This window comes from Schistocerca serialis, chromosome 1 (assembly GCF_023864345.2).
Source record: "Schistocerca serialis cubense isolate TAMUIC-IGC-003099 chromosome 1, iqSchSeri2.2, whole genome shotgun sequence".
In the NCBI taxonomy this organism is placed as follows: Eukaryota; Metazoa; Arthropoda; class Insecta; order Orthoptera; family Acrididae; genus Schistocerca; species Schistocerca serialis.
In genome coordinates this window covers 580,584,545-580,610,781 of record NC_064638.1, presented here as the reverse complement: position 1 = coordinate 580,610,781, position 26,237 = coordinate 580,584,545, and the positions used below count along the sequence as shown (strand labels likewise).

The window sequence follows — 26,237 nt, the reverse complement described above, 5'->3', positions numbered from 1 at the left end:
TTCTTGAAGTCTGAGGGTATTTCACCTGTCTCATACATCTTGCTCACCAGATGGTAGAGTTTTGTCAGGACTGGCTCTCCCAAGGTTGTCAGCAGTTCCAAAGGAATGTTGTCTACTCCCGGGGCCTTGTTTCAACTCAGGTCTCTGTCAAATTCTACACGCAGTATTGTATCTCCCATTTCATCTTCATCTACATCCTCTTCCATTTCCATAATATTGTCCTCAAGTACACTCCTGGAAATGGAAAAAAGAACACATTGACACCGGTGTGTCAGACCCACCATACTTGCTCCGGACACTGCGAGAGGGCTGTACAAGCAATGATCACACGCACGGCACAGCGGACACACCAGGAACCGCGGTGTTGGCCGTCGAATGGCGCTAGCTGCGCAGCATTTGTGCACCGCCGCCGTCAGTGTCAGCCAGTTTACCGTGGCATACGGAGCTCCATCGCAGTCTTTAACACTGGTAGCATGCCGCGACAGCGTGGACGTGAACCGTATGTGCAGTTGACGGACTTTGAGCGAGGGCGTATAGTGGGCATGCGGGAGGCCGGGTGGACGTACCGCCGAATTGCTCAACACGTGGGGCGTGAGGTCTCCACAGTACATCGATGTTGTCGCCAGTGGTCGGCGGAAGGTGCACGTGCCCGTCGACCTGGGACCGGACCGCAGCGACGCACGGATGCACGCCAAGACCGTAGGATCCTACGCAGTGCCGCAGGGGACCGCATCGCCACTTCCCAGCAAATTAGGGACACTGTTGCTCCTGGGGTATCGGCGAGGACCATTCGCAACCGTCTCCATGAGGCTGGGCTATGGTCCCGCACACCGTTAGGCCGTCTTCCGCTCACGCCCCAACATCGTGCAGCCCGCCTCCAGTGGTGTCGCGATAGGCGTGAATGGGGGGACGAATGGAGACGTGTCGTCTTCAGCGATGAGAGTCGCTTCTGCCTTGGTGCCAATGATGGTCGTATGCGTGTTTGGCGCCGTGCAGGTGAGCGCCACAATCAGGACTGCATACGACCGACGCACACAGGGCCAACACCCGGCATCATGATGTGGGGAGCGATCTCCTACACTGGCTGTACACCACTGGTGATCGTCGAGGGGACACTGAATAGTGCACGGTACATCCAAACCGTCATCGAACCCATCGTTCTACCATTCCTAGACCGGCAAGGGAACTTGCTGTTCCAACAGGACAATGCACGTCCGCATGTATCCCGTGCCACCCAACGTGCTCTAGAAGGTGTAAGTCAACTACCCTGGCCAGCAAGATCTCCGGATCTGTCCCCCATTGAGCATGTTTGGGACTGGATGAAGCGTCGTCTCACGCGGTCTGCACGTCCAGCACGAACGCTGGTCCAACTGAGGCGCCAGGTGGAAATGGCATGGCAAGCCGTTCCACAGGACTACATCCAGCATCTCTACGATCGTCTCCATGGGAGAATAGCAGCCTGCATTGCTGCGAAAGGTGGATAAACACTGTACTAGTGCCGACATTGTGCATGCTCTGTTGCCTGTGTCTATGTGCCTGTGGTTCTGTCAGTGTGATCATGTGATGTATCTGACCCCAGGAATGTGTCAATAAAGTTTCCCCTTCCTGGGACAATGAATTCACGGTGTTCTTATTTCAATTTCCAGGAGTGTACATCGCCCTTGTATAGACCCTCTATATACTCCTTCCACCTTTCTGCTTTCCCTTCTTTGCTTATAACTGGGTTTCCATCTGAGCTCTTGATATTCATACAAGTGGCTCTCTTTTCTCCAAAGGTCTCTTTAATTTTCCTGTAGGCAGTATCTATCTTACCCCTAGTGAGATAAGCCTCTACATCCTTACATTTGTCCTCTAGCCATCCCTGCTTAGCCATTTTGCACTTCCTGTCGATCTCATTTTTGAGACGTTTGTATTCCCTTTTGCCTGCTTCATTTACTGCATTTTTATATTTTCTTCTTTCATCAATTAAATTCAATATTTCTTCTGTTACCCAAGGATTTCTACTAGCCCTCGTCTTTTTACCTACTTGATCCTCTGCTGCCTTCACTACTTCATCCCTCAAAGCTACCCATTCTTCTTCTACTGTATTACTTTCCCCCATTGCTGTCAATTGTTCCCTTATGCTCTCCCTGAAACTCTGTACAACCTCTGGTTCTTTCAGTTTATCTAGGTACCATCGCCTTAAATTCCCACCTTTTTGCAGTTTTTTCAGTTTTAATCTACAGTTCATAACCAATAGATTGTGGTCAGAGTCCACATCTGCCCCTGGAAATGTCTTACGATTTAAAACCTGGTTCCTAAATCTCTGTCTTACCATTATATAATCTATCTGATACCTTCTAGTACCGCCAGGATTCTTCCATGTATACAACCTTCTTTTATGATTCTTGAACCAAGTGTTAGCTATGATTAAGTTATGCTCTGTGCAAAATTCTACCAGACGGCTTCCTCTTTCATTTCTCTCCCCCAATCCATATTCACCCTCAATGTTTCCTTCTCTCCCTTTTCCTACTCTCGAATTCCAGTCACCCATGACTATTAAATTTTCATCTCCCTTCACTACCTGAATAATTTCTTTTATCTCATCATACATTTCATCAATTTCTTCGTCATCTGCAGAGCTAGTTGGCATATAAACTTGTACTACTGTAGTAGGCATGGGTTTCGTGTCTATCTTGGCCACAATAACGCGTTCACTATGCTGTTGGTAGTAGCTTACCCGCACTCCTATTTTTTTATTCATTATTAAACCTACTCCTGCATTACCCCTGTTTGATTTTGTATTTATAACCCTGTATTCACCTGACCAAAAGTCTTGTTCCTCCTGCCACCGAACTTCACTAATTCCCACTATATCTAACTTCAACCTATCCATTTCCCCTTTTAAATGTTCTAACCTATCTGCCCGATTAAGGGATCTGACATTCCACACTCCAATCCATAGAACGCCAGTTTTCTTTCTCCTGATAACGATGTCCTCCTGAGTAGTCCCCACCCGGAGATCCGAATGGGGGACTATTTTACCTCCGGAATATTTTACCCAAGAGGACGCCATCATCATTTAACCATACAGTAAAGCTGCATGCCCTCGGGAGAAATTATGGCTGCAGTTTCCCCTTGCTTTCAGCTGTTCGCAGTACCAGCACAGCAAGGCCGTTTTGGTTAGTGTTGCAAGGCCAGATCAGTCAATCATCCAGACTGTTGCCCCTGCAACTACTGAAAAGGCTGCTGCCCCTCTTCAGGAACCACACGTTTGTCTGGCCTCTCAACAGATACCCCTCCGCTGTAGTTGCACCTACGGTACGACCATCTGTATCGCTGAGGCACGCAAGCCTCCCCACCAACGGCAAGGTCCATGGTTCATGGGGGTACGTTGAAAACGTTACTGAAATACTTTTTCATCCAGGATGTACGAATTCTGTTGTTTTCTTCACAATATCGGAGGTGATTTTTTTTTTTGAAAACGTTACAGAAATAAATTACCACCGAGATTGCGAAGAAAACAACAGAATTCGTACATCCTGGATGAAAATGTTCAAGGAAGTCGTATGCTGATACCTTCGAGACAAAGGAAGTTGTATGCTGATACAGTAGCTTCAAGACAATGGAATGCAGTAACTGGAGCAAGAATAATGGCACAATAACTCAAGAAAGAAGAAAAAAGTGTAAAGTGTTGTGAAAAAAAAAAAGCAATATTCATATAAGTGTAGTGTTTCAGTGTTGTGAATTCCATCATGAACCAATCAACAAAGAAGACGTTATAAGATAAGAAAATCAGTAAACTGTGAGTAAGATAATTTAGTATCCTTTAGAAAAGATAAATGTATTGTGTTTTGTTTATTCCTGTGTAAAAAGATGACTATTGCAAAAGAGGAAAGTATTGACGGCGGTGTCGCCAACGCTAGTACAGATGTAAATTTATCATACGAAAGTGAATCCAACAGTAATAGTCTGGATCCTGTAGACAAAGTTGAAACTCGTACGGAAAGACAGGATGAAGTTACAGACATGTTATCAACAATAATGAATTATATGGAGCGAAAATTTAAGGCAATTGATGACACTAACAGACAAAATGGGCAGTGGTTAGGAAATATTAAAGACAGACTCGATGTTAATGAGATTAGTTTGGATCAAATGGAGCAAAACAATGCTGCTCAGTTAGACCAGAATCTTAAGCTCATGAGTGATAGATTTGAAAAACAGTTCAAAGAATATGAAAAGAAAAATGATGATCACTTTCAAAAAGTAGAAGCAAAAATTTCCAGTTTGAGTCATAATATGGTTAAGATCATGGGTAAGGTCAATTGTGCCGGGAGAAAAGTTAAAAATGTAGATGCAAAAGTAAAAAATCTGAAAACTGAAGTTAGTACAGGTAGAGAGAAAATCCGTAATGCGTTTAAATTTGTGCATTCAGATATCAAACACGTAGAAGAAACTATCTGATCATATTTCTATTGTAGACAATAAAATTGTTCGAGTAGAAAGCAAACTTGAACAAAAGATAGGAATTACTACTGAAAAAATAGATGTAAATAACCAGATAAGCAAAAATGAAGTCAAGAGTTTAGAAAGTAGTATTAATGACATCACTAAGAAACTTGAAAGTGTTAGTAGCAATATGGTCACCAATAGTTTGCCAAACAATATTGGCACTTTGTGGTGCAACATTCCAGTAAAAAACTTTTCAGATGAGAGCAGTATGCATCCGGTAGATTTCCTGCAGCATTGCAAAGATAACTTTGTCCCAAATATGAATGATAATTTGAAAATTAAATTTGTGAAAAGATTTCTAGAAGGTAAAGCATTGTCATGGACTAATCATTATTGTATGGAGGGAATGGCTTTTGCAGAGTTTGAGGAGAGGTTCTTAAGAAAATTCTGGTCAGAGACAGAACAAGCAAGAATAAAAAGCAAATTCTTGAATGGACCTGTTTATAAACATGAGTTTGGTAGCATGAAGCAATTTTGCAGAAGTCAGTTAAGGAAACTCACTCACCTAAGCAAACCCTTTGATGAACTCACGCTAATTGATGCACTTAAAAGGAGGCTACCGTATGACCTACAGTGGGAGTTAGCTTATGGTCCAGACGACACAATAGATCAGTTTTTGAAATATGTTGACAAACTAGACAGAATTATTGAGGAAACGGGTAAACCACCACACCATAGTCAAAACCATTTTCAAAAGACAGGACATACAAATTGGGGAAACACACAACACGATAAAAAGGAACCATACAATTTTGGAAGCAGTGATTCTCATCAGAGAAATCACCAGTACAGCTTCAAGGGATCACAAGGACACAATTTCCATTACAAAGGTCTGTATGGAAATAGTCATAATCAATTTGGTAACAGACACTTTGGAAATAAACAAAAGGAGTGGAACAGTCGTAATGGTATGGGGAGAACTGAGCAGGAGTTAAAAAACTGAATAAGGGCTCCATTGGCAGTCCGCAAAGTAGGAGCTACTTATACACAAATGGAAAGGGCCAACCCAAACTGTCAAACTAAACAGAAAGATACCAGTGACATAATGAGTAATTATTTTAAAGAGAAGTGTTATCCCATTAATGTAGTATCTGTTACAAATAATATATGTCATACAAATAAACCAGAAACAAAAGGTAAGTTACTTACAGACACTGATTGCTTAGAAAACTGTAAAGAATTAAACTTAGATTCATTCTTAGAGTGGGCTGAGAGGGGCACCTTGCTGGAAAATAGTTGTTCAAATGATCAAAGTGTGTTAGGAATTAGAGAAATTATGAAAGAGTCTTGTGGGCTAGGAATGAAAAGAGCACCTAGTAAAGATGATTTAAATGTGTATCTGCATACTGAAGGTAAGGGTGCAGAGGATCAAGAGGATAATTTTTGTAATGTTGATTGGGAAGAAAAGGAGACTGAGGATAGTAGTGAAGAAAGATGTTTTATTGGTGTAAGTGAGGAGTTGGAAGCTTTAGGGATTCCTAATATAAAAGAGGATAGTAATGAAATTAGTGAGGTACACATGAACACAGTTGACAATTTGAATGATAAGGATGCCAGAATTTTAGTCAATGAGTTATTTGATCTTGATACATGTAAGAAAAACGAGAAGGAATTGACAGCAGGTAATCTTAACAGCATTAGGGGAGTAGAGGATAAAATGTCAGATAGTGAGCAATTTTTGTTTAACTTATGGGTTAACAGTTGTGCCATTAAGGATGATGAAAATTTCAGAAAGGTAACACTTGATATATGTGAAACTTTGTATCCAGACTGGTGGCATAGAATTAAGTATCACATTGCACAAATGTTAAGAGATAAATATAAAGGAGAGACACACAATAGCACAAATGAATGTAGTTGGATTAATGAAATATTCAGGAATAGTAATCAGGCCAAAGAAAATGCAATTAGGGTAATAATAGCATATAACTCTGGTAGTAATGATACAGGTAAGGACACTGGAAAGGGATATGGATTTAGTGAAATTGAAGATGACTTATTACCTGAGAATATTAACAAAAAATTTGACTTTGATGTAAGCAGTCCATTTATTGATGTACAGGTAGGATCATGGAAAGGAAAGTGTTTAGTGGACACAGGAAGTGAAGTATCTGGGATATCAGAATCATTAAGTAAAAAACTGAAAACTAATAAGGATTATGTTGAGTTACCTGTAGTAGGAATTAAAATAAGAGGTGCTACCGGGAAGCACAGTAAATCAATAAGGAGTCAGGCTTTTATTACTTTTGAAATTGAAGGAGTATCATGGTCACATGGGTGTCTCGTCATTCCTGATCTCACAGAGGATTTTATCCTAGGCATGTCTTGGATAACAAAAGTAAGTGCAGCATTTGATAGGGCAGGACAGAAATTAATGATGACTCTACCAAGTGGTGAAGTCATCATTACGAAACTTCTTACATCAAATGTGTTGTGTATGAATAAAACTGTGAAAAGTATTGAATTTACAAAAGAAGGCAAGTACATTGAAAGCCATGTCACAGATTTTGATACAGACGAGATAGAGTTTGAAAAGTTGGTAAATGAAAAAGTAGCCGAAGCTAGAGAACTAACTGAGAACCAAAAACAAGATTTGAAACTATTTTTGTGGGAATATAGTGATGTATTTAGCAATATACCAGGTAAAGTAATTGGATACCAATGTACTTTACAGTTGAAGCCACATGAACCTTTCTTTACAAAACCATACAGTATTCCAATCTCTAAAAGGGTAGCAGTGAGAAAGAATTACAAAAGATGGAAGTGTGTGAAATCATTGAGAGGAGTAATAAGCCCTTATAACAATCCCTTAGTCATTGTAAATAAACCTAATGGGCAAGTCAGATTAGTACTAGATTCCAGACAGTTGAATAAATGTTTATACAGAGAGACTGACCACCCAGAGAACATTGATGAGTTGTTATACAAATTTAAAAATATCCAAATTATGTCAAGCCTAGACCTAACTTCAGGTTTTCATCAAGTACCTCTTGCAATTAGTTCTAGAAAGTACACTGCTTTCTTATAGAATGGGAGATGTTACCAGTATTGTGTAGTGCCTTTTGGATTAAACTCATCAGCCGCCGAATTTATAAAGGTACTAGACTATGTACTTGGCCAAGAAGTGTCAGAATTAACAATTTATGTAGACGATATATTAGTGTCAAATCAAAGTTGGGAGGATCATTTGAAGTTATTGAAAAAGGTGTGTGAGAAACTCAGAAGAGGTGGTATGACATTAAAACTGGAAAAATGTAAATTTGGTGTGTCAGAACTCAAATTTTTAAGTAATGTCATTACTAAGGAAGGGATAAGTGCAGATCCTGAGAAAATAAAATCTATCGTAAACTTTCCATCTCCTAGAAACCGAAAACAATTAAAATCTTTCTATGGACTCTGTGGATTCTATCGAAAACATATAAATGGACAATGCCTTAATGTGACCTGTTTAAGCAACTTACTCAGAAAAAATGCTACATGGAATTGGTCTGAAGAGTGTCAGAAAGCATTCAAAAAATTAAGAATGAACTTTGTAAGAACAGTCTTTTACACAGACCAGATTTTAGTTTGCCATTTTGTCTTCACACTGACAGTAGTGATTATGGACTAGGAGCAGAACTATTTCAGGAGAAAGTTGTGAATGGAAAAAATCTTCATTGTACCATTGCATTTGCCAGCAGAATGTTACTTAAACATGAGAGAATTTACACAGTCATAGAAAAAGAATTACTCGCAGTACGCTGGGCGTTTACAAAATTTAAAACATACCTGTTAGGACACAAGATAAAAGTGTATTCAGACCACAAAGCTTTAAGTTACTTGCAGGAGTGTAGACTATATCACAGTAGATTAACCAGGTGTGCAATGTTCATGCAACAGTTTGACTATGAAATTGTGTATATTAAGGGTTCAGAAAATGTAGTAGCTGATGCTTTATCCAGATTACCAGTAGGAGGAGATCAGGAAATGTTTGATCAAGAGGAAGAAAAGGAATTTAAAATAAGATACATGAAGGGATTCCAAGATGAAAAGCTCATAAGGACACTTTGCAATAGCATCAGGAGGGGACAAAATAACGATCCCAATTGGAAATTGGTTAAGGACTGTTTAGGCAAAAGAGGGTATGATAAACTTGACAAATACTATATGGTCTTTAAGGGAATACTCTTTAGAAGAACAGATTTGGACTCTGACAATTGGAAGCTGTGTTGGCCAGAGTGTGAGGCGGACAAGTTAATAAAGTACACCCATGAGAGTTATGGTCACTGTGGAATACAGAAATGTGTAAAAAAGTTACAAGAAAATATCTACTTTTACAACATGGTACAGAAGCTGAGGAACAAAATATCAACATGCGACAAATGTCAAAGAGTAAAAGTAAGCAACAGAACATGTCAGGGAGAAATGCAGAACATTATTCCAGATAAGCCATTAGATTTAGTAGCTGTAGACTTTTATGGTCCTTTACCTAAAAGAAAAGGTGGCCATTGTTCTATATTCGTCATGGTTGGTGTATTTTCCAAACTAATTAAACTTTATCCTATTCGAAAAGCTACAAGTAAAAAGATCATTACAAGGATTGAGAGCGATTACTTCAAGAGTGTAGGTAAACCTAAAGCTATACTATCTGACAATGGTTCACAATTTGTTTCAAAAAACTGGAAAGCATTCATGGAAAAAACTAACACAAAACACATCTTGATATCCGTGTACAACCCATCTTCAAACCCAGCAGACGGGTACATGAGAGAAATAGGGAGACTTTGTAGGATGTATTGTAGTCATAAACACCCTAGTTGGTCCGACCATGTAAACAACTTCGAGGATATCACGAACAGCTTGCAGCATAGCTCTACTGGGTTTTCATCATATGAAATTTTGTTTCATCTCAGACCAGCGAATCTTATTTCTGAATTAATAGACTTTCCACAATGTAGCTTAATATCAATGAAAGAACGTGAAAAGATTATCAAGAAAACCATGAAGAAACTAGGTGAAGCTAGGAAAAAAAAAACATGATACGAAAATAAAGGCTACCACATTCAGAGTAAGCGACCATGTCTTAGTGAAATCCCACGAACGATCGAAGTTACTAACAGCAGAACTCAAGAAGTTCTTTGATATTTTCATTGGGCCATTTGAGATTATTGAGAACCCCCACCCAAATGTGTACCGATTAGTATATCCCAAGTCGAGAAAGCTGTTTGGCCTTAGGAATGTTGTTTCTTTGAAGCCGTATATTGAGAAAAGAACAAATTGAGCCTACAAACATGCCTTTATCTGGAAAGAATTTTTTTTACTGGAAGAAAGAAAAAAAAATCAAAATGCTGTGAGATAAAGTCACAGGAACAAATTGCAGTCACCATACTACGCCATGTAATGTATCTCATGCAAAATGATGTTGTATCTAGACTTATTGTCACTTAATTCTATTATAAGATTAGATTTCATGATTCCTATGTGCTTGTTTAAGTAATTGTACAGTATTTAATGAATTGCAAAATATGTAAACTTGATAAATGAGGGATTTTATGTTACTGATGATGCTAGAAGACAAGACATGTCACCTGCCCCCACAGTTTGAGAATAGCAAATCTCATAATTTTTGAAATCTTGTTCATTCACTTAAATAGACCATAATGCTCATAAAAAATTGTTCTATAGTTAATAGACAATATTTTCTTGTATATGCAAGTGTGCTTTTGTTTTACATCATGCTCACCATGATAACTGTTTTTATTCAGCTGTGTTGATAACACAACACAGATACTTTATGTTGGCTTATTTTGCCTCTTAATTTTGATGTCACATAATCTATAAGGCTCATGAGAGAATAGTGTTGTTGAATTGAAATACTTTTGCAACCTCACTGATGATATAGGAGTTAGTGCTATTTTTATTCTAATATGAGGAAATGTTTTAACGTTAGTATTATTTTATAGTAAATTTCTGGGCAACAAATCTATATATGTATTTATGTAATTTATGTTGTGAGACAAAGGAGCAAGTCAATGGTCGATGAAGGAATAAACAGTTTACTACAGTTGTGAAAAAGAAAAGTTGTATACAAGCCAAGACAATGATGCAGTTTCTATATCGGACTGACAAGTGGACCACGGTACACTTGTAAGTCCTGGTGGGCTATTGTAATGTAATTAACTGTTGGAGATAAAGTTTATGTCATGCGAAAAGTGCGATGCCCACAGTAAAGAGTTAAGGTAACTTCATTATGTTGCCAGAAAATGTGTTTAATTTATTTAATTATGAATATTTTCTTTTATGATAAATAATGGATTCGTTTGAGATGTTAAATGTTGTATATTTATATGTATTTATTTATATGTATCTTTGGATTTTATTAAGGTCAGTAGACCAAAGAATCTAGAATGCAGGAATGTCTGCAACTTCCGGGCACATGTTGGCTTGCCCGTCACTTCTTTGTCGGTTTTGGAGGGAGATGGACGTGTTTATGTGACTAGTACAGTATAATGCATTTAGCATATCAATGTTCATAGTGAAAATGTTGTAGTTACTAAATAAAAAGTACGAATAAATATAATTTTTAGCTGAAAGTATTTCGGATCCGGTAGTGTTTATTTCAAACAAGAAGAAAACCCAGGCCATGCTTGTTGGAGTAATTATTTTGCAGACAAAACTTCGAAAACCCCTAGACAAACGAGATCTGCAGTGTGTAATCTTTCAGCAGCTACTAATAAATAAGTCTTGCTGAAATTGTGCTGGAACTACTTGTATTATTCTCATTCAAAGACACATGGTGAGAGTGTGGTCCTACCACAATATACCGCAAAAGATTCCACAATTGTTCAGTTGTGAAGAAATGAGATAGGTAACAACCAGTACAGAGGGCACCATGAACTTGTAAGTCATTTGCAGCCTGGTGTCCGGATACTTTTGATCACATAGTGTATCTTTTAATATGGCTGTCAACCTACCTTAGAAACAAATGATTCAAGAAAATACTAGCAACAGTTATGCTAATGAGAAGAGACACACCTGTCTGTATGTGAGTCAACGTTAGTATAACAGTTGCTAGTGTGTTATCGAATCATCTGCTTCTGAAGTTGAACCAACAACCATATGGACGTCTGAGGACAGAGTTATACAAGGTGTTAGCTGAAGGACTGTGCGTGTGTGATTTTGTGTGGGTATTTTTTAAATTAATCCAAAATATTATGGATTTGCTTGTAAGGTACAACCAATGCATCAGACACTGTGGAGCAAGAAATATTGTTGTTGTGTAAGTGCAAGTGTTGTAATATTTGTGAGCATATTTTAATTTAAATCAGCTGATAACAGATTTTAATGGGAGCAGAAGAAAAAATTGTTGATCAAAGTAAAGACAATGTTTTCACTAATATATATTCTTATTTCCATCCATCTAGAAAATGTAATGCTATGTAATATGTATGACTTTGAACATACAAATTTTGAACTTCATGCCTCTCGCCAAGTTCTGGTTTTGCATACTGACTGAGCTGTGGCATTAATTTTGATTAGTTTACAACTTTTTTTTACTAGTTTTATATAATAATAAGTATTTAAAGCTCATTCACCAGTAAAAGAATTAAGTGCCTTAAAACAATTTTTGCATTGGATGGCTTTTAATTTACCCTGCACATAAAAGTGTGAAACCATAAAAAGTTTAATTAATTGTAATCAACAATTCTACATTTTATACTTTCTTCTTTTCATCATTTCCAAATGATTTCCCCTTATAGAGAATTAGGATGACACTGTAGACAAAAAATGTCTGTTTTGGTCACTTTAATATAGTTTATACCTTCATTTTTGTTTAATTGAGAAGGTGACTGGTCAGCTGAGCTACAATCAGTCAGCCTCTACTATAAGCTGCTGTACAGGTCCAGCGATTGAAACCAAGTTTCGGCAAGCTGAGATACAGCAATGAATCTGCCAAATTCTTGAGTGTGTGGACATGCAAAAGTTTGTTTCGTTGTATTTTATTTTGTATTATGGCTTGTCATTGCTCATAAGTAGTGCTCAGAAGTAAGTCAAGCTGAATAGCCTGCTGCATGCTCTGTTATTTTGAGATTTGTAAGAAATTATTTTTTTGTCAGTGCATCACACAGTTTTAGGAGTTTTGTTAAATAGAAATGAATGACTAAATTGGAAAAAAGTTTTACAAGGCTTCATCAGGTTATGGAAAATAAAAGTGTAAGGCTGAAAAAGACAATGCTGTAAAGACGGGACAGATCTTGCCCTTTGTGCCCCTCACTAAAAAAGCAGTGTCGGGGGAATCAGAATGATGGGGAGAAGACATCGAGGCTTCCTTAATTGATAGTGAACAGGATTATGATCCTCTGAGTCAAAGTACATCATTAGTTACACAGTTCTACTTATAACTGATTAAGGTTGCTGTGGTGTAGATACTTAAGTACAATGCTGTGTGCAAAAATTAGTGCCATTTTTCAAAATTTTGAGTATGTTGATATGCAAGGAAAACATTGTTTGGAAGCAACTGCAGCATCGGCAGCGCAGAGATGGGACCACATTGATCAAAAGAGAGATGTCAGTATGGGTGACATTTGAGTCAAGGAGGAGTGCATGGAAAAAAAAGTGAAAGTAATAGTATTACAGCAACTGACAGTGACTGACAAAATCATTCAAGGAACTGAACATGTTTTAATGGCTAGACTGACTGGAAATGAAAAGCTTTAAGATTTAGGTAACGGTCTGTGGAGAGAGAAAAAAGCATTTCAGCAGTTTATAGGTGGAAACGTTGTTAGGTGAGGTGAGGGCCTGAGCAAACACCAAAAAGACTGCCACAGGACCGAAATGTAATCAAATATCCCTTCAAATCTGTTTCTTTAGTCTCTGTCTCCCTTCATCCACAGACTCTACTGGACACATTTGTGCTAACCAACCACTGAGTCATCCTCCACCAGTGACATCATTGTTTGTGGTATGGAGGAGTGGTGTGGGGTGAGCACACTGCTCTCCTGGCCACTGTCAATTTTCATGACCTGGTGCTGCCACTACTCACTGACATAGCTCCTCAACTGACATTATTTGGCTGATTGCTCCCCATTCCAGTCCTCACTCCAAGGAACAATTCCTGGAAATACTGGAAACTGAACCCATGTCCTTTGCACGGGAATCAACCATGTTAACCATTCAGATGTTCAGGTGACTCAAATGTGTTTAGCGCATCTTAAAGAATGGGAAAATGTCAAAAAGGGACTGGCTTGTTTGGAGTAAAGAAAAGCAAGTATTGTACTATTTTGTTTGCCGATAGTTTTTGGGATGCACGGACACCTCTAAGTCTGATTTGACTCTAGGCTGCAGCTGGTGATTATCAAGAGGCTGGAAAAAGTTAAAGAAAAAATGAGTATATTAACGCAGTGCTGATTACAAAACTTCATACTTAGAATGGCACAAGTTAGAAAATGGGCTAAATGGTAGTTCTGTTATAGAAAATCTTTTAGACCAAAACATTTTACGAGGAGAGCAGTATTAGACTGAAGTATAGCATTGCATAATCAAACCGATTCTTTTTCTCATGGAGGAGACTAAGCTTTCATGATGATACACTGGTTTTTAGGTTGTACCACTGATAATCCTATGCCATGTGGTACATGAACAATAAGTAGACACAAGTTTTTTAATGTGAATAAAGAGAAAAAATCTCGTGCATATTGTATGACTATATGATATAGTAAAAATGTGCATCATTTCTTATATTTCATGTTATGAGTGTGGGGTGTGGCAGTGGTGAAAGGCACAGTGTTTCAGTCAAGATACTGCCATCATCACTGGGCTACAGTGGCATCGAATTGATGGTCATTTTCCAAAGAAGACATCCTGAAGCAACTCTCCAGACCCAGCATTAATAATGATAACAAATGAAAAAAATGTACTTTCAACGGTAAAAAATTAAAGCAGGTCTTCAGTTCACATTCTGCTTTGGCTGTGATTTGTTGGAAGTTATCAATGAATTTTGTTGGTGTTTGAGATGAAGCTATATTATCTGAGTGTAAAGCTCATAAACATTCAAAAAGTGATTTTGAAGACTTAATTCTATCTGAATTTAAAGAAAAAGTCCTTTGAGATCGAGTGAAGTTTTTCTAAGATGAAGTGTCATTTAGTGTATGTATCTCAAGAACTGGTACGAGATAATAATACCTCTGAATTACTGATATTATGCTACTGAGTAAAAGTGTTATTAAAGATAATTTTCCAAGGCTAGACTAACAATACTTCAGCTTTTAAATGAAGAAATGAGAATTTAAATGTGAGAAAGAATTCAAGTGACAGTTGAGAAATAATAAGACACAGATTACCTTTGTGACTAAGTGAAGCTTAAGGAAGCAACAGTACTAATAGATTATGACAGTTTCAATATAAATGGTGAATGTCTTGTAGTGTTTCGAGAATTTCGACGTAAATTCTAGAACCACTTGGCCTTCTACCGTCTCGAACACATGATATTTTAGATGTGAGAGTTGGATGACAGAATCCTACCTACTGCGCGTCGCATGTTTGTGTGTGCAGGTTTGAAGTTTGACGTGAGAAGACTATAGACACGGCGGTCAAACGGCACCAACAATTACTTGTCAGTCGATCCATGGAAGTCGTGGTGAAAGAGCAAGGAAGAACTATGGAACTTCTGGGTTATTCCGTGTCAATTGTATCAATGACCATTGTTATAAATAACACAAACATTTGAGATCCGGAATTCAGAAAAAAACTCGTATCTTGGACTTGCTGGAGGCAAGACGTATTCTACGATTTGTTTGTAATAGAGGTGTGGTTGTTAAGCTAACTCTTTTCTACAATGTATTTAAATCTGTTTCTAATGTGAGGCGATATGAGTGACTTACAAGAAGTCAAATGTTTATATGCAAAGTGTGAATTTTGTTCTTTATGAAGCTCAAATATACCGATAGTTGTTGAAAAGTATTCACACACTCTTAGCCGTCCAAATCGTTAGAGTGCGGTGACCAGTGTGAAAGGACAGAAGAAAACAGGAATTTTGAGACGAAAACAAGATAAGAAGATATCACATGTTGCCATAGCAGATATCACATGTGACCATAGCAACCGAGCATAGTGAGACAAAAGAATCATTCCAAGAAATTGAATTAAGCTCAAAGTATCAGATGGACAAAATTTGTATATGTAAAAAAGGAGAAGACGTAAGAAAGTCACAACATTGAAAACCAGAGAGAAGATTTCGATGTATTAGACTAAGAAGAGATACACCTAGAAAGATTTGACCAAGAAGATCCAGTGCGGGGAGGATACAGCTCACACACACATCGCGGGGACGCAGATGCGGTAACCAACCTACACCGACCGCCGCCTGCACCAGCTTCTGTTCACTGGTGCTGACCTGCCGCCACATCTGCCTACCTACACAGTGAGAATTCTACACCGGGTGAGCGTGAAATAAAAACTTTATTACTCTAATAAGAAGTGTTACAAAATACTGTGGGCTGAACTTTTACTGTGTAATTGGTATAATTGAAATTAGTATTAAACACTCACAAGAGCTAAAGCCAATAGAAGCATGGATAGTATACAAGAAGAAGGAGAAACTTCAGAACCAGCCATGGCTATGAAAAGTACCAAAGGAGGGCCTGACTGGTCTGAGTTAGTAAGTCTAATTAAAGTGCAGAGTATACAATCAGGCTTGATGAATTCTCAATCAGAAGATCAAAGTCTTAAATTAGACTCAGTAAATACCCAATGATTAATGGAAAATCTCATATAAAGATGTGAAACAAATACTAACAAAGAGATAGAGGGGCTGGCCAGTACTTACCTCAGCTCAGTACAGCCGATAGATACACAAAACAGAACAGAAAATTTACGTTCCTCGCTTTCGGAACTTTGTTCCTTCGTCAGGGAGGAGAGAAGGGAAAGAAAGGGAAGAAGGGAAAGTGGATTCAGTTACTCACAACCCAGGTTATGAAGCAACAGGGAAAGGTAAACAGGGAGGGTAGCAAGGATGCAAGGATGGAGGCATGGTTGTCAGAGGGAAGCCAAAGAGAAGCCAAAGATATTCTACTGTAGGTACTGTGCCAGCTTCAAACCAAAGACGATGCATATAGAAGTAAAGAGGTATATAGTATAAAGATAAACACAACTATGTAGGATGAAAAGATGCGTGAATGGCTAAAGAGGAAAGGGAAAGAGGAGAAGACTGAAGAGTAAGTGGGAGTGAGGTTGGTTAACGTAGGTTCAGTCCAGGGAGATGGCGGGATGAAAGGATGTGTTGGAGTGCAAGTTCCCATCTCCGCAGTTCTGAGGGACTGGTGTTGGGTGGGAGAAGCCAAATGGCACGTACGGTGTAGCAGGTTCCTAGGTCCGTAGAATTATGCTGGAGGGCAAGCTCTGCTAGTGGATATTGGACATCTCCTAGGCGGACAGTTCGTCTGTGTCCGTTCATGCGCTCAGCCAGTTTAGTTGTTGTCATACCGATGTAAAACGCTGTGCAGTGCAGGCATGTCAGCTGATAAATGACATGTGTTGTTTCACATGTGACCCTGCCTTGAATTGTGTATGTTTTACCAGTAGCGGGGCTGGAGTAGGTGATTGTGGGGGGATGCATGGGGCAGGTTTTGCAGTGGGGTCGGTTACAGGGGTAGGAACCTCTGGGTAGAGAAGGTAGTCTGGGAATATTGTAGGGTTTGACAAGGATGTAACAGAGGTTAGGGGGGCGACGAAAGGCAACTCTGGGTGGTGTAGGGAGAATTTTGTCAAGGGATGATCTCATTTCAGGGCTTGACTTGAGAAATTCATATCCCTGGCGGAGTAATTTGTTGATGTATTCGAGGCCAGGATAATATTGGGTGACAAGGTGGATGCTTCTTTGTGGTCTGGGGGTAGGAACATTGTTGTTGGATGGGGAGGAATGTATTGCTCGGGAGATCTGTTTGTGGACAAGGTCTGTAGGATAGTTGCGGGAGAGGAAAGCACTGCGGCACCGGGGACTTGGTTAACACAGCTAGCATGCTGCTCAGACTGGCCCGATTGGCCGATGCCAACTTCCGTTAGCTTCGCGAACTACGTTACGCCAAACTCTACGCTCCGGCTCACCCTCGCCTTCCTAGGCATGGCTATGTGACCCCTTTTGAACATTATTTTGCCAATAAATAGCCTTTGTCTGAAAATTATCCTATTCATTCCATAATGCCCACCGCCTTCCCATACGCATATCCTGTACACACGTCAGCAAACAAATAACATTCTTGTGCAATGCATTGATGGGGTGTTGTAATTCTGTGTGAAGCAGTTGTGGTTTGCAGATTTTCCTTGCTCTATCGGCCAACATTTTCATGATGCCTCTCTTTTGTTGTGAATGGTGGTTCGAATCCCAGTGTAGGTAAAGGTCTATGTGCGTGGGTTTTCGGTAAACCATGTGGCTCAAGCCACCATCTTTGTTCCTGAAAACTAGCACATCAAGAAAATTCATTCTTCTGCCTGCCTCCTCTTCCATGGTGAACTAAATCTTCCGATTGATCCCATTGAGATGTTTGTGAAAACAATCCAGTTCCTGCCTGCCATGCTACCACACAACAAAGCGTATCATCCACATACCAAAACCAAATATTTGGTTTCTTGTTTGCAGTTTCCAGTGCCTGTTCCCAAATTTTTTCCATAAAAAAGTTCGCTATAATCGGGCTTAAGGGGCTCCCATAGCGACACTGTCTGTCTGTTCATAGAACTCATCATTCCATTTATAAATATACTTGTGAGGCAATATTTAAACAGTTCTGCAACATTTGGAGGAAAAATCCGATTCAACACTTCATTGAGTGGAACCATAGCGAATAGCAATACCACATCAAAACTAACTAATATGTCCTCCGGCTGAATCACTATGCCATTTAATTTACTGATAAAGTGTGCTAAATTCTTGATATATGAATCTCATTGGCCCACATATGGTCATAATAATGTTGTCCATAACTTGGCGATCAAATTGAAGAGCGAACCAATAGCACTCACTATAAGCCTTAGAGGAACATGTTCTGAATTGAACAGACTTTTCTGAACGCTCTTTTTGATAGAGGACTTCTTTATCATGAGAAGTTACTGCCATTATTAATACATTTAAAATTACAAAGAAATTAATTTCGGGGGCAAAATTCTCAGTGCTCCTAATAGTTGCATATGCATAACTTTTTAAGCTTTAGTTCCTTCCTGGGGGGTTGAAGGGAGATAGGTTGAGGGAGATTGGAAAGCAGGGGAAGGTAACTCAGATTCCAGGTTTAGAGAAACCAAACTGTTATGAGGACAATATGAGATAAAGGAGAAAGGATCAAAGAGATTGACTGTTATGGTCAAAGACACTGGAAAGAACTGTGCCAACTTCAGTCCAGGGAAGATTAGGGCAAAGTGAACAATAAAGATGCAGTAAAAGGAAGAGACAAAAAAAGAAGTGTTTCACAACACACATAGCAATAATGTCACAGATGGGTTTCAGATTTGCACAGCTCAGAGTACAATATAAATGTGACACAATTAAACTTTACATGAGTATCAATACTTATCTTTCGAAATATTAATCTTTACTTAGAATAAATGTGTAACTGTACTTACTACTTTCTCTGCTACTTTCTTAAATGTTAATAGCCTTCTGCTTGTATACACACTCAGTATTTGTTCAGAATTAGCAATTAACTCAAGTTGAGGATGTGTTGGTAATTTTTCTTCAGAGTATTCACTTCTGAAAAATAAGAACATAGTGTGCTATTGAAACTTCTCACAGAAACAAAGATAAGTTTAGATTATAGAACCAAATTCAAAAGTCTTCACTGACATATATGAACAGAACTCAGATGAAAATAAGCCCTGCTTCCTGAACACAAAAAAATCTCTCTATCTCGTAATATTTTGTAAAAAAGAAATCTAAGGTAGTGAACTGTGAACAAGCAAAGTTCAAAGCTATTCTATCTCCTCTAGATTGGAAATTGTTCTATCTGCCATATTTTGTAACGAACTGCTTGGAAAATTTCCTTTGATTCCTTTCTGGTTGCCACAAAATAGTATGCTGGAGTCGGACATGACAAAGTGCCACCTCAGGTAGTGCTGAATCCAGTTTCCTGATGTTGGCAAACAGTTACAGATTTAATTGGTGTTCCACAGTTTTCTGCAAAATATTTCCATAATTTGGTGACACCCCTGTTTCAGTACAGTTAGTCTACTACATATGTTTACCATAAATTCTCCAGATGGTTTCCCATAATGGTGTTGACCTAGTGGAATGTACGATTAAATTCAGAAACACACACCAAAAGCTCTTCTTACTCTCTTCAAATGTTTATATGGCCTCGCTTTGTAGTAGAATATGATCATGCAGCAGTGCTAAGTGAATATTTCTACCAGTGTTGAGCAGGCACTAAGACATAGCAAGTCTTTTCTATGATTTTCTTGTCTTTTGTTAACATACACTATGACTTGTTCCATATCCCTGAATGTTCACTTTCTTGATGGGATTGATAGAACATGATGACCAAATGAACTACTTTATGCCTGGAGACATCAAATGATTAAACACTGTAACCAGAAGGGTTTGCAAATAGAGCCACCCTGCATTTGATCCTATCTCCAGTAAAGTCATCCTGGCAGTGGATATAACTTCTTAACATAAGGTAAGCAGGAAGTGCAAAGTATGTTAGTTGCAGTGCAGTAAAAGGGCCATCCTGGCAGTGAGACTTTTACCTTTCCCAGACCTTTTTCCTGTGTTTCACTCAAGAACCTGTAATGACTAGATAAGAGGTAAAGAAACTTGGTTTTCTCTGGCAGATTTCAACTTCTGTAAGTTGTTACCTCATTTGTCAAACAGAATCATGGTGGTGTCATTATATGACTTTGGGATAGTCTTTTGTTTTCTTAAAGTATGCTCATTTTGAGATCAACTATTTTTACACACTGTTTGGTTTTCTTGTCTGATTTCTTGGATGAATCATCATCTTGCACATCTGCCACCACTGCTAACTGATCACAGGTGACTGAAGATTTTAAAACTGGTTTGTCTTACAGTTGCAGCTATGATGCACACATCACTTGCCCCTGTAAATTTACGTGTGAGATCTTCACATCACAGCAAAACAATTACAGACAATTTGCATTTATAATGAGATATACTTTTCAACAACTTCATTTCATTGATTTATTTCTCCACCTGTTACGAGATGGCACTCCAGTAGTTACAGGCAACTGGAGAACATGGCATTCTTATGTGAAACATCTTGTAGAAGTGTACTTTGAGGCACACAAAGCATACTGCAATGAATTATAGGTACGTAGTGTGATGGATAACACAAATTCCGTTGCCTTCTGAAGCTGCAGCTCAGCATTTGGTGTGTTCCTGTCATGATTTGATAGTCCCCAGTGCCATTCAAATTTTAGAAGCAATGTGGGGAAGCAGTTTCTATAAGAAGTGCCTCATTTCCAGTATTTTTTCCATGCAGATCAGTATTTATGCACACCAAATAATATTTTTAATATTAACACAGACCGATATTTTTTAAACAGGCTTTCTTCACATTCCATAATAGAACATTCTGTCAAACAATTTGTGTTCCATTACTTCTGTTTTGTCATTTTAGACTACTAATTTTCTGATAGACTAATCACATGAGCACATTTGCAGGATTGGCATTTGTAGTACCTAGTGGCCATACAGACCAATGGGGGAGGGGGTGGGGGTGGGGGGGAATATTGGGTGCCATTTCATTCCAAATGTATTTCAGCTCATGTACAACTGAGCAAGCCTGAGAGTACCTGTGCTACTCACAAATCACTGGTACGTTGTAGTGTGGGATGGTAGAATCCTACCTACTGCGTGTCACATGTTTGTGTGTGCAGGTTTAAAATCAGTTGTGGGAAGAAAGTAGATGCGGCGGTCCATAGATGTGTTAGTGAGTGTGTAAGGAAGAACCCTGGAGTTTATATGCAGCTCTGTGCTTATTGTGTCATTGACTATTGTTATTAAAACAAGATCAGTTGAAAAAGTACTCTTGTAGACTCTTGACGCAACCTTGTTAGAGGCAAGAATACTTTGAAAGAGAGTATAGGTAAGCAGAATGAATTAATGCCAGTCATTCAGTCGCAGATTACAGGTGTCTTATGATGGGTAGATAATGTAGCAAACTCTGACATTATAAATGTAATTAGTTTGGAGGAACAATTTGGAGAAATTAGAGATCGAAAGATTACTGAGAGAATAACATCCGAATATGTATCGCCTATTCCTTCTTTCGAACTCAATGATACCAGGAAGGGTGTAGATGACCTGTTGAGAGAAATTAAGCTTATACAAGATAAAGTAGAAAAAAGGGTAGCGTCACCTAATGTTGTATTAACTAGTGAAGTGGTGACTGATTTGCAATGGGGAGCTAATTCAGGGTTATCTAGACAATTCCCTAAATTTAAACCAGACAGAGAGGTATATCTGACCCATTTCTTAAAAAGATTTAGCCAAGCTTTACCAAAAAATTTGGAAGATACCAAGAAAATCGAATTTGCTGTGGGGTACCTTCTACGGGAAGCCTCAGAATGAGGAACAGTAAATACTGAAAATTTTTCCTCTTGGGGAGACTTTCAAAAGAAATTTAAAAAGAAGTTAACATCAGATCTATGGGACCCAAAATATTGTAATATTACTTGGGGTACTATGAGGAAATATTTCGATTGGCTATTAACACAAGAGAGGAGAGAAAAAAAAAGTAGGATGAAATACAATGTAAAGGATGAAAAATTGTATATCCCCCACAGACGTTAACATTCTGAGCTAATGGGCGGAGTAATGACTGTCGGATCCCGAGTTGTCTTTGGTGTTTCTTCCAAAATAGTTTTCTGCACCGAATTCTTTTAAAATCTTAAACTATTCTGTCATCTACCCCCGGGGACGTTAACATTCTAAGTTAACGGGCTGAGTAACGACCGTCGGATCCCAAATTGTTTTTGGTGTTTTTTTTTTTTTTTCAAATAGTTTCCTGCACTGAATTCCTTTAAGATATAGAACAAGTCTGCAATCTTATTGCTTAGAAAACCAGATATGACTGTAAAATAGAGAACAACTTAAGAGAATCACAGAAGAAAAGTGATATCTAGACGAAATAAACTAAATAGAGTATTATATTTCTGGAAAATATAATAAGATGTGACTAGATGAACAACTGTTATACCGTAGTGAGATATTCTATTTTTTACAGAGTATTTTGACCTTTTATGAGATGTGATATAGATGGGAGGGTTTTGTATAAAGTTTGAAAGGGGTAGGTATTGTAGCTAAAAGTATGATTTGCAAGAATAGATAAATCATGATTAACACAGAACACACATCATACCTTTCAAACAACCCTCACAAACAAGTGTGCCTGATTTTTCATCATTTGCCATTTCCATAGGGTTGCTAGGATTTCCTTCTGGGACCTCAAAAGGTGAAGGTAGGACAAGTCCATTCTGTAGGAGACGATTTAACACCAAACCACCTCCGGCGTCTCACTCAAGTACCTGAGGGGGTAGGGATCCTATGGAAGCGGGGTGGGAAGGGTTTCCTGTCTTTGGTGCTATCTTCTTTCTCTTCTTCGATCCTAGCATCCATATCTATTTTTTCTTTTATTACTTGTCATTTGAGGACCTGTCTATTTTTTCCCTCTTTTCATATTCACAAACTTCTATCGTTGAAGTCCTTCCTTATTTCCGTGTTTACTAGAAATCTAAATCTTATCTTTAGATAAGAAGGCCGAAAAGACAGACTACACGAATGCACATCAACATATACACAGATATACACTTCTACACAAGCATTAAATTATGTAAGACAAAGCCTGTCACGATGTGAGAGCTGCCAGGTGAGGGGGAAAATGTGTGTACATATAGAAATATGCACCTATATATAGGAAGCTATGATGGTTCTACATCGAATGTACATAAGAAGAGGTGCACATAGACAAAGAACAATGAACTCATGGGCAAGGAGAGACAAAAACATATAAGTTTATGGAACAAAAATACTACATAACGAACAACTATAAAGTAGTGATGAGTAATGGATAAATAAGAAAGAGGCAGGAGCAAAGAGAGAAAACAGTATGAAAGGAATTAGTCATGTTGATCATTAAGAAATGACAGTGTAATAAGTACTCTGATGAACTGAAGGATAGTGGGACGTAAATAGTATACGTAGACATAGTATCTATTGAAAACATAGAAGTCGATAAGTAGAGGAGGACTCTAGGGAGTAAATGATATATTAAAGAATGAATGAAAAGTGTAAGTAGATTTCTATCTTTACTAGAAGGTACTTAATTATGATATACATCGAAATGTATACTAGGGTAATGAACCATGAGGCCTACTCAGAAAGGATAAGGGGGCGTACCTAGCATTCACTAAGTACAAAGGGCAGGCATACCTAGGTGGAGATAAAACGATCTGTGGGCTAAAAAATAGGGCTGTTTTGTAAGGGGCGTACCTACCAGAAAGAAAGAGGAAGTGCTCTCACAAGGTCAACCCACAAGCAAGGAATAGGTGCTGATCCTAGGAGAAGGGGACAGTATTGTGACAAAAGTTCAAAAATTTTATAGGGATTATTCTGGGAAGTGTGAATTCTATGAACGACTAGCATTATTATGTTTCGTGGAAGTAAATGAGTGTCAAAAGAACACTTTTATTTCATCCAGAGTTCTTCCAAGCTACAAATAATGAAAATAGTACATGCTAGCATAAAGGCAGTACAAAAGATAAGAATAGAAAATAGATTACCCATATGTCACAAACACCTGAAGTTTACGATTGGAAAAAAAGGGAATAAAGAAGAGAAAAAGAGTCCTCACAATTCCTAAATACTAATAAAGCTGACTAAAACCATGAGTAAATGCTCATGTCTCAACAACAAAGTAAAATAAGAAAAGAGTGGAGAAACAATAAGCGAAAGATTGTTCAAGAGAGGACAGAGAATTGTTATGGAAAGTAAAGATATGTATATAAACATATGTAAGAAATGTATACTGTTAAGATAAGAAATGTTATTATGAGTGATATTATTTGCATAATGATTATGTATAAAATATTGCGTGTTCGATCTGGAGGGGGCGGGATTGTCTCAAACACATGATATTCTGGATATGAGTGTGGGATAGTAGAATCATACCTACTGCGTGTCACATGTTTGTGTGTGCAGGTTTAAAATCAGCTGTGGGAAGAAAGTAGATGTGGCAGTCAGACAGTACTGACAAGTTCTCGTCGGGCAATCCATAAATGTTTTAGTGAGTGTGTAAGGAAGAACCATGGAGTTTATAAGCAGCTCTGTGCTTATTGTGTCATTGACTATTTTTATTAAAACAAGATCAGTTGAAAAAGTACTCTTGTAGACTCTTGACGCAACCTTGTTAGAGGCAAGACTCATTCTATGATTCATGTTAAGAAAGGTCATGGAATCCAAGCCAACTTTCTTTTAACTGTAATTCAATTTGTTTCTAACATCCGACTGTACAAGAGACTTACAGGAAGTTACATATTTATGTGGAAAGTGAGGTTTTTATTGTGTATGGAGGTCAAATACATTGTCAGTTGATGCAAAGTAAAGTTTGTATGGCTATTTATTTCATAAGTAGAAAGAGTCTAAAAATTCCTGTACCTAGTGTTATTCGACGGAGAAGAAGTCAAGAGGGTTTCCAGCAGCTGGCTATTCACTAAAGAAGAGTGGCTGCAAATTCCAAGTAAGTCACCTCGTAAAGAAGTGGAAGGTGATTTGGGGGAATAAGCCAATATAACTCAGATCCACACTCATACTTTAAGTCATCGGAACGTTAGAACATCCCAGTAATAATGAAACAATCCAACTAAGTTTTACTGGCACATTTTACATGCAGCATGAAATATTTATATTATTTTGTGTAGAGAGAAAGGAACTGCTTTCCTAATGGGAAAGATTCATTTTTTATAATTATCTTTAAAGTTGGATTTAACACACCTTACTGTATTTTCACATGTTGTGTGGCTGGGATAACGGGACCCAATAAAGATTACCTTTTCGAAGTTTTCATTTTCCGTGGCATATTATGATGTAGTTATAATAATGAGTTTATGGCATGTGCTGTTCTAATGAACAACAATTGGACTTTTTAGTTATGCTTTCTTCTATTCTACTGCTGATTAATATTTGCACACAGGTTTTTAAATAACTCATTGTTGAGGTCTTCATTCAAGAGATTGGTTTGATGCAGCTCTTCATGCTACCCTATCCTGTGCAAGCTTCTTCATCTCTGAAGTAACTACTCCAACATACATCCTTTTGAATCTACTTGCTGTATTCATCTCTTGGTCTCTCTCAATGATTCTTACCCCCACCACACTTCCCTCCAATTGGTGATGTCTTAGACTATGTTCAATCAATCAATCCCTTCTTCTAGTCAGTTTTTTGTGCAACAAATTTCTTTTCTTCTCAATTCTATTCAGTACCTCCTCATTGGTTATATGATATATGTATCTAATCTTCAGCATTCTTCTGTACAAACACATTTCAAAAGCTTCTATTCTCTTTTTGTCTAAACTTTGTATCATCCCCATTTCACTTTCACACATTGCTACACTCCATACTAATACTTCCAGAAAAGAACATACATCTATATTCAATGTTAACAGATTTCTCTCGTTCAGAAATGATTTCTTGTCGCTGCCAGTCTAAATTTTATATCCTCTCTGCTTTGGCCATCATCAGTCATTTTACAACTCAAATAGCAAAA

General features: G+C 38.3%; 1 protein-coding gene across 3 annotated transcripts in view; it reads right to left on the bottom strand.

The window, feature by feature from the left end:
- The window catches only part of LOC126476747 (tRNA (guanine(10)-N2)-methyltransferase homolog), a 198,720-nt gene that overhangs the window by 6,227 nt on the left and 166,256 nt on the right, over nt 1-26,237 (bottom strand). For all 3 annotated transcript variants that reach the window (XM_050103566.1, XM_050103568.1, XM_050103567.1), the window contains one exon: nt 19,081-19,207. In XM_050103566.1, coding sequence (XP_049959523.1) covers nt 19,081-19,207 — 127 coding nt within the window. The remainder of the gene's footprint in view (nt 1-19,080; nt 19,208-26,237) is intronic.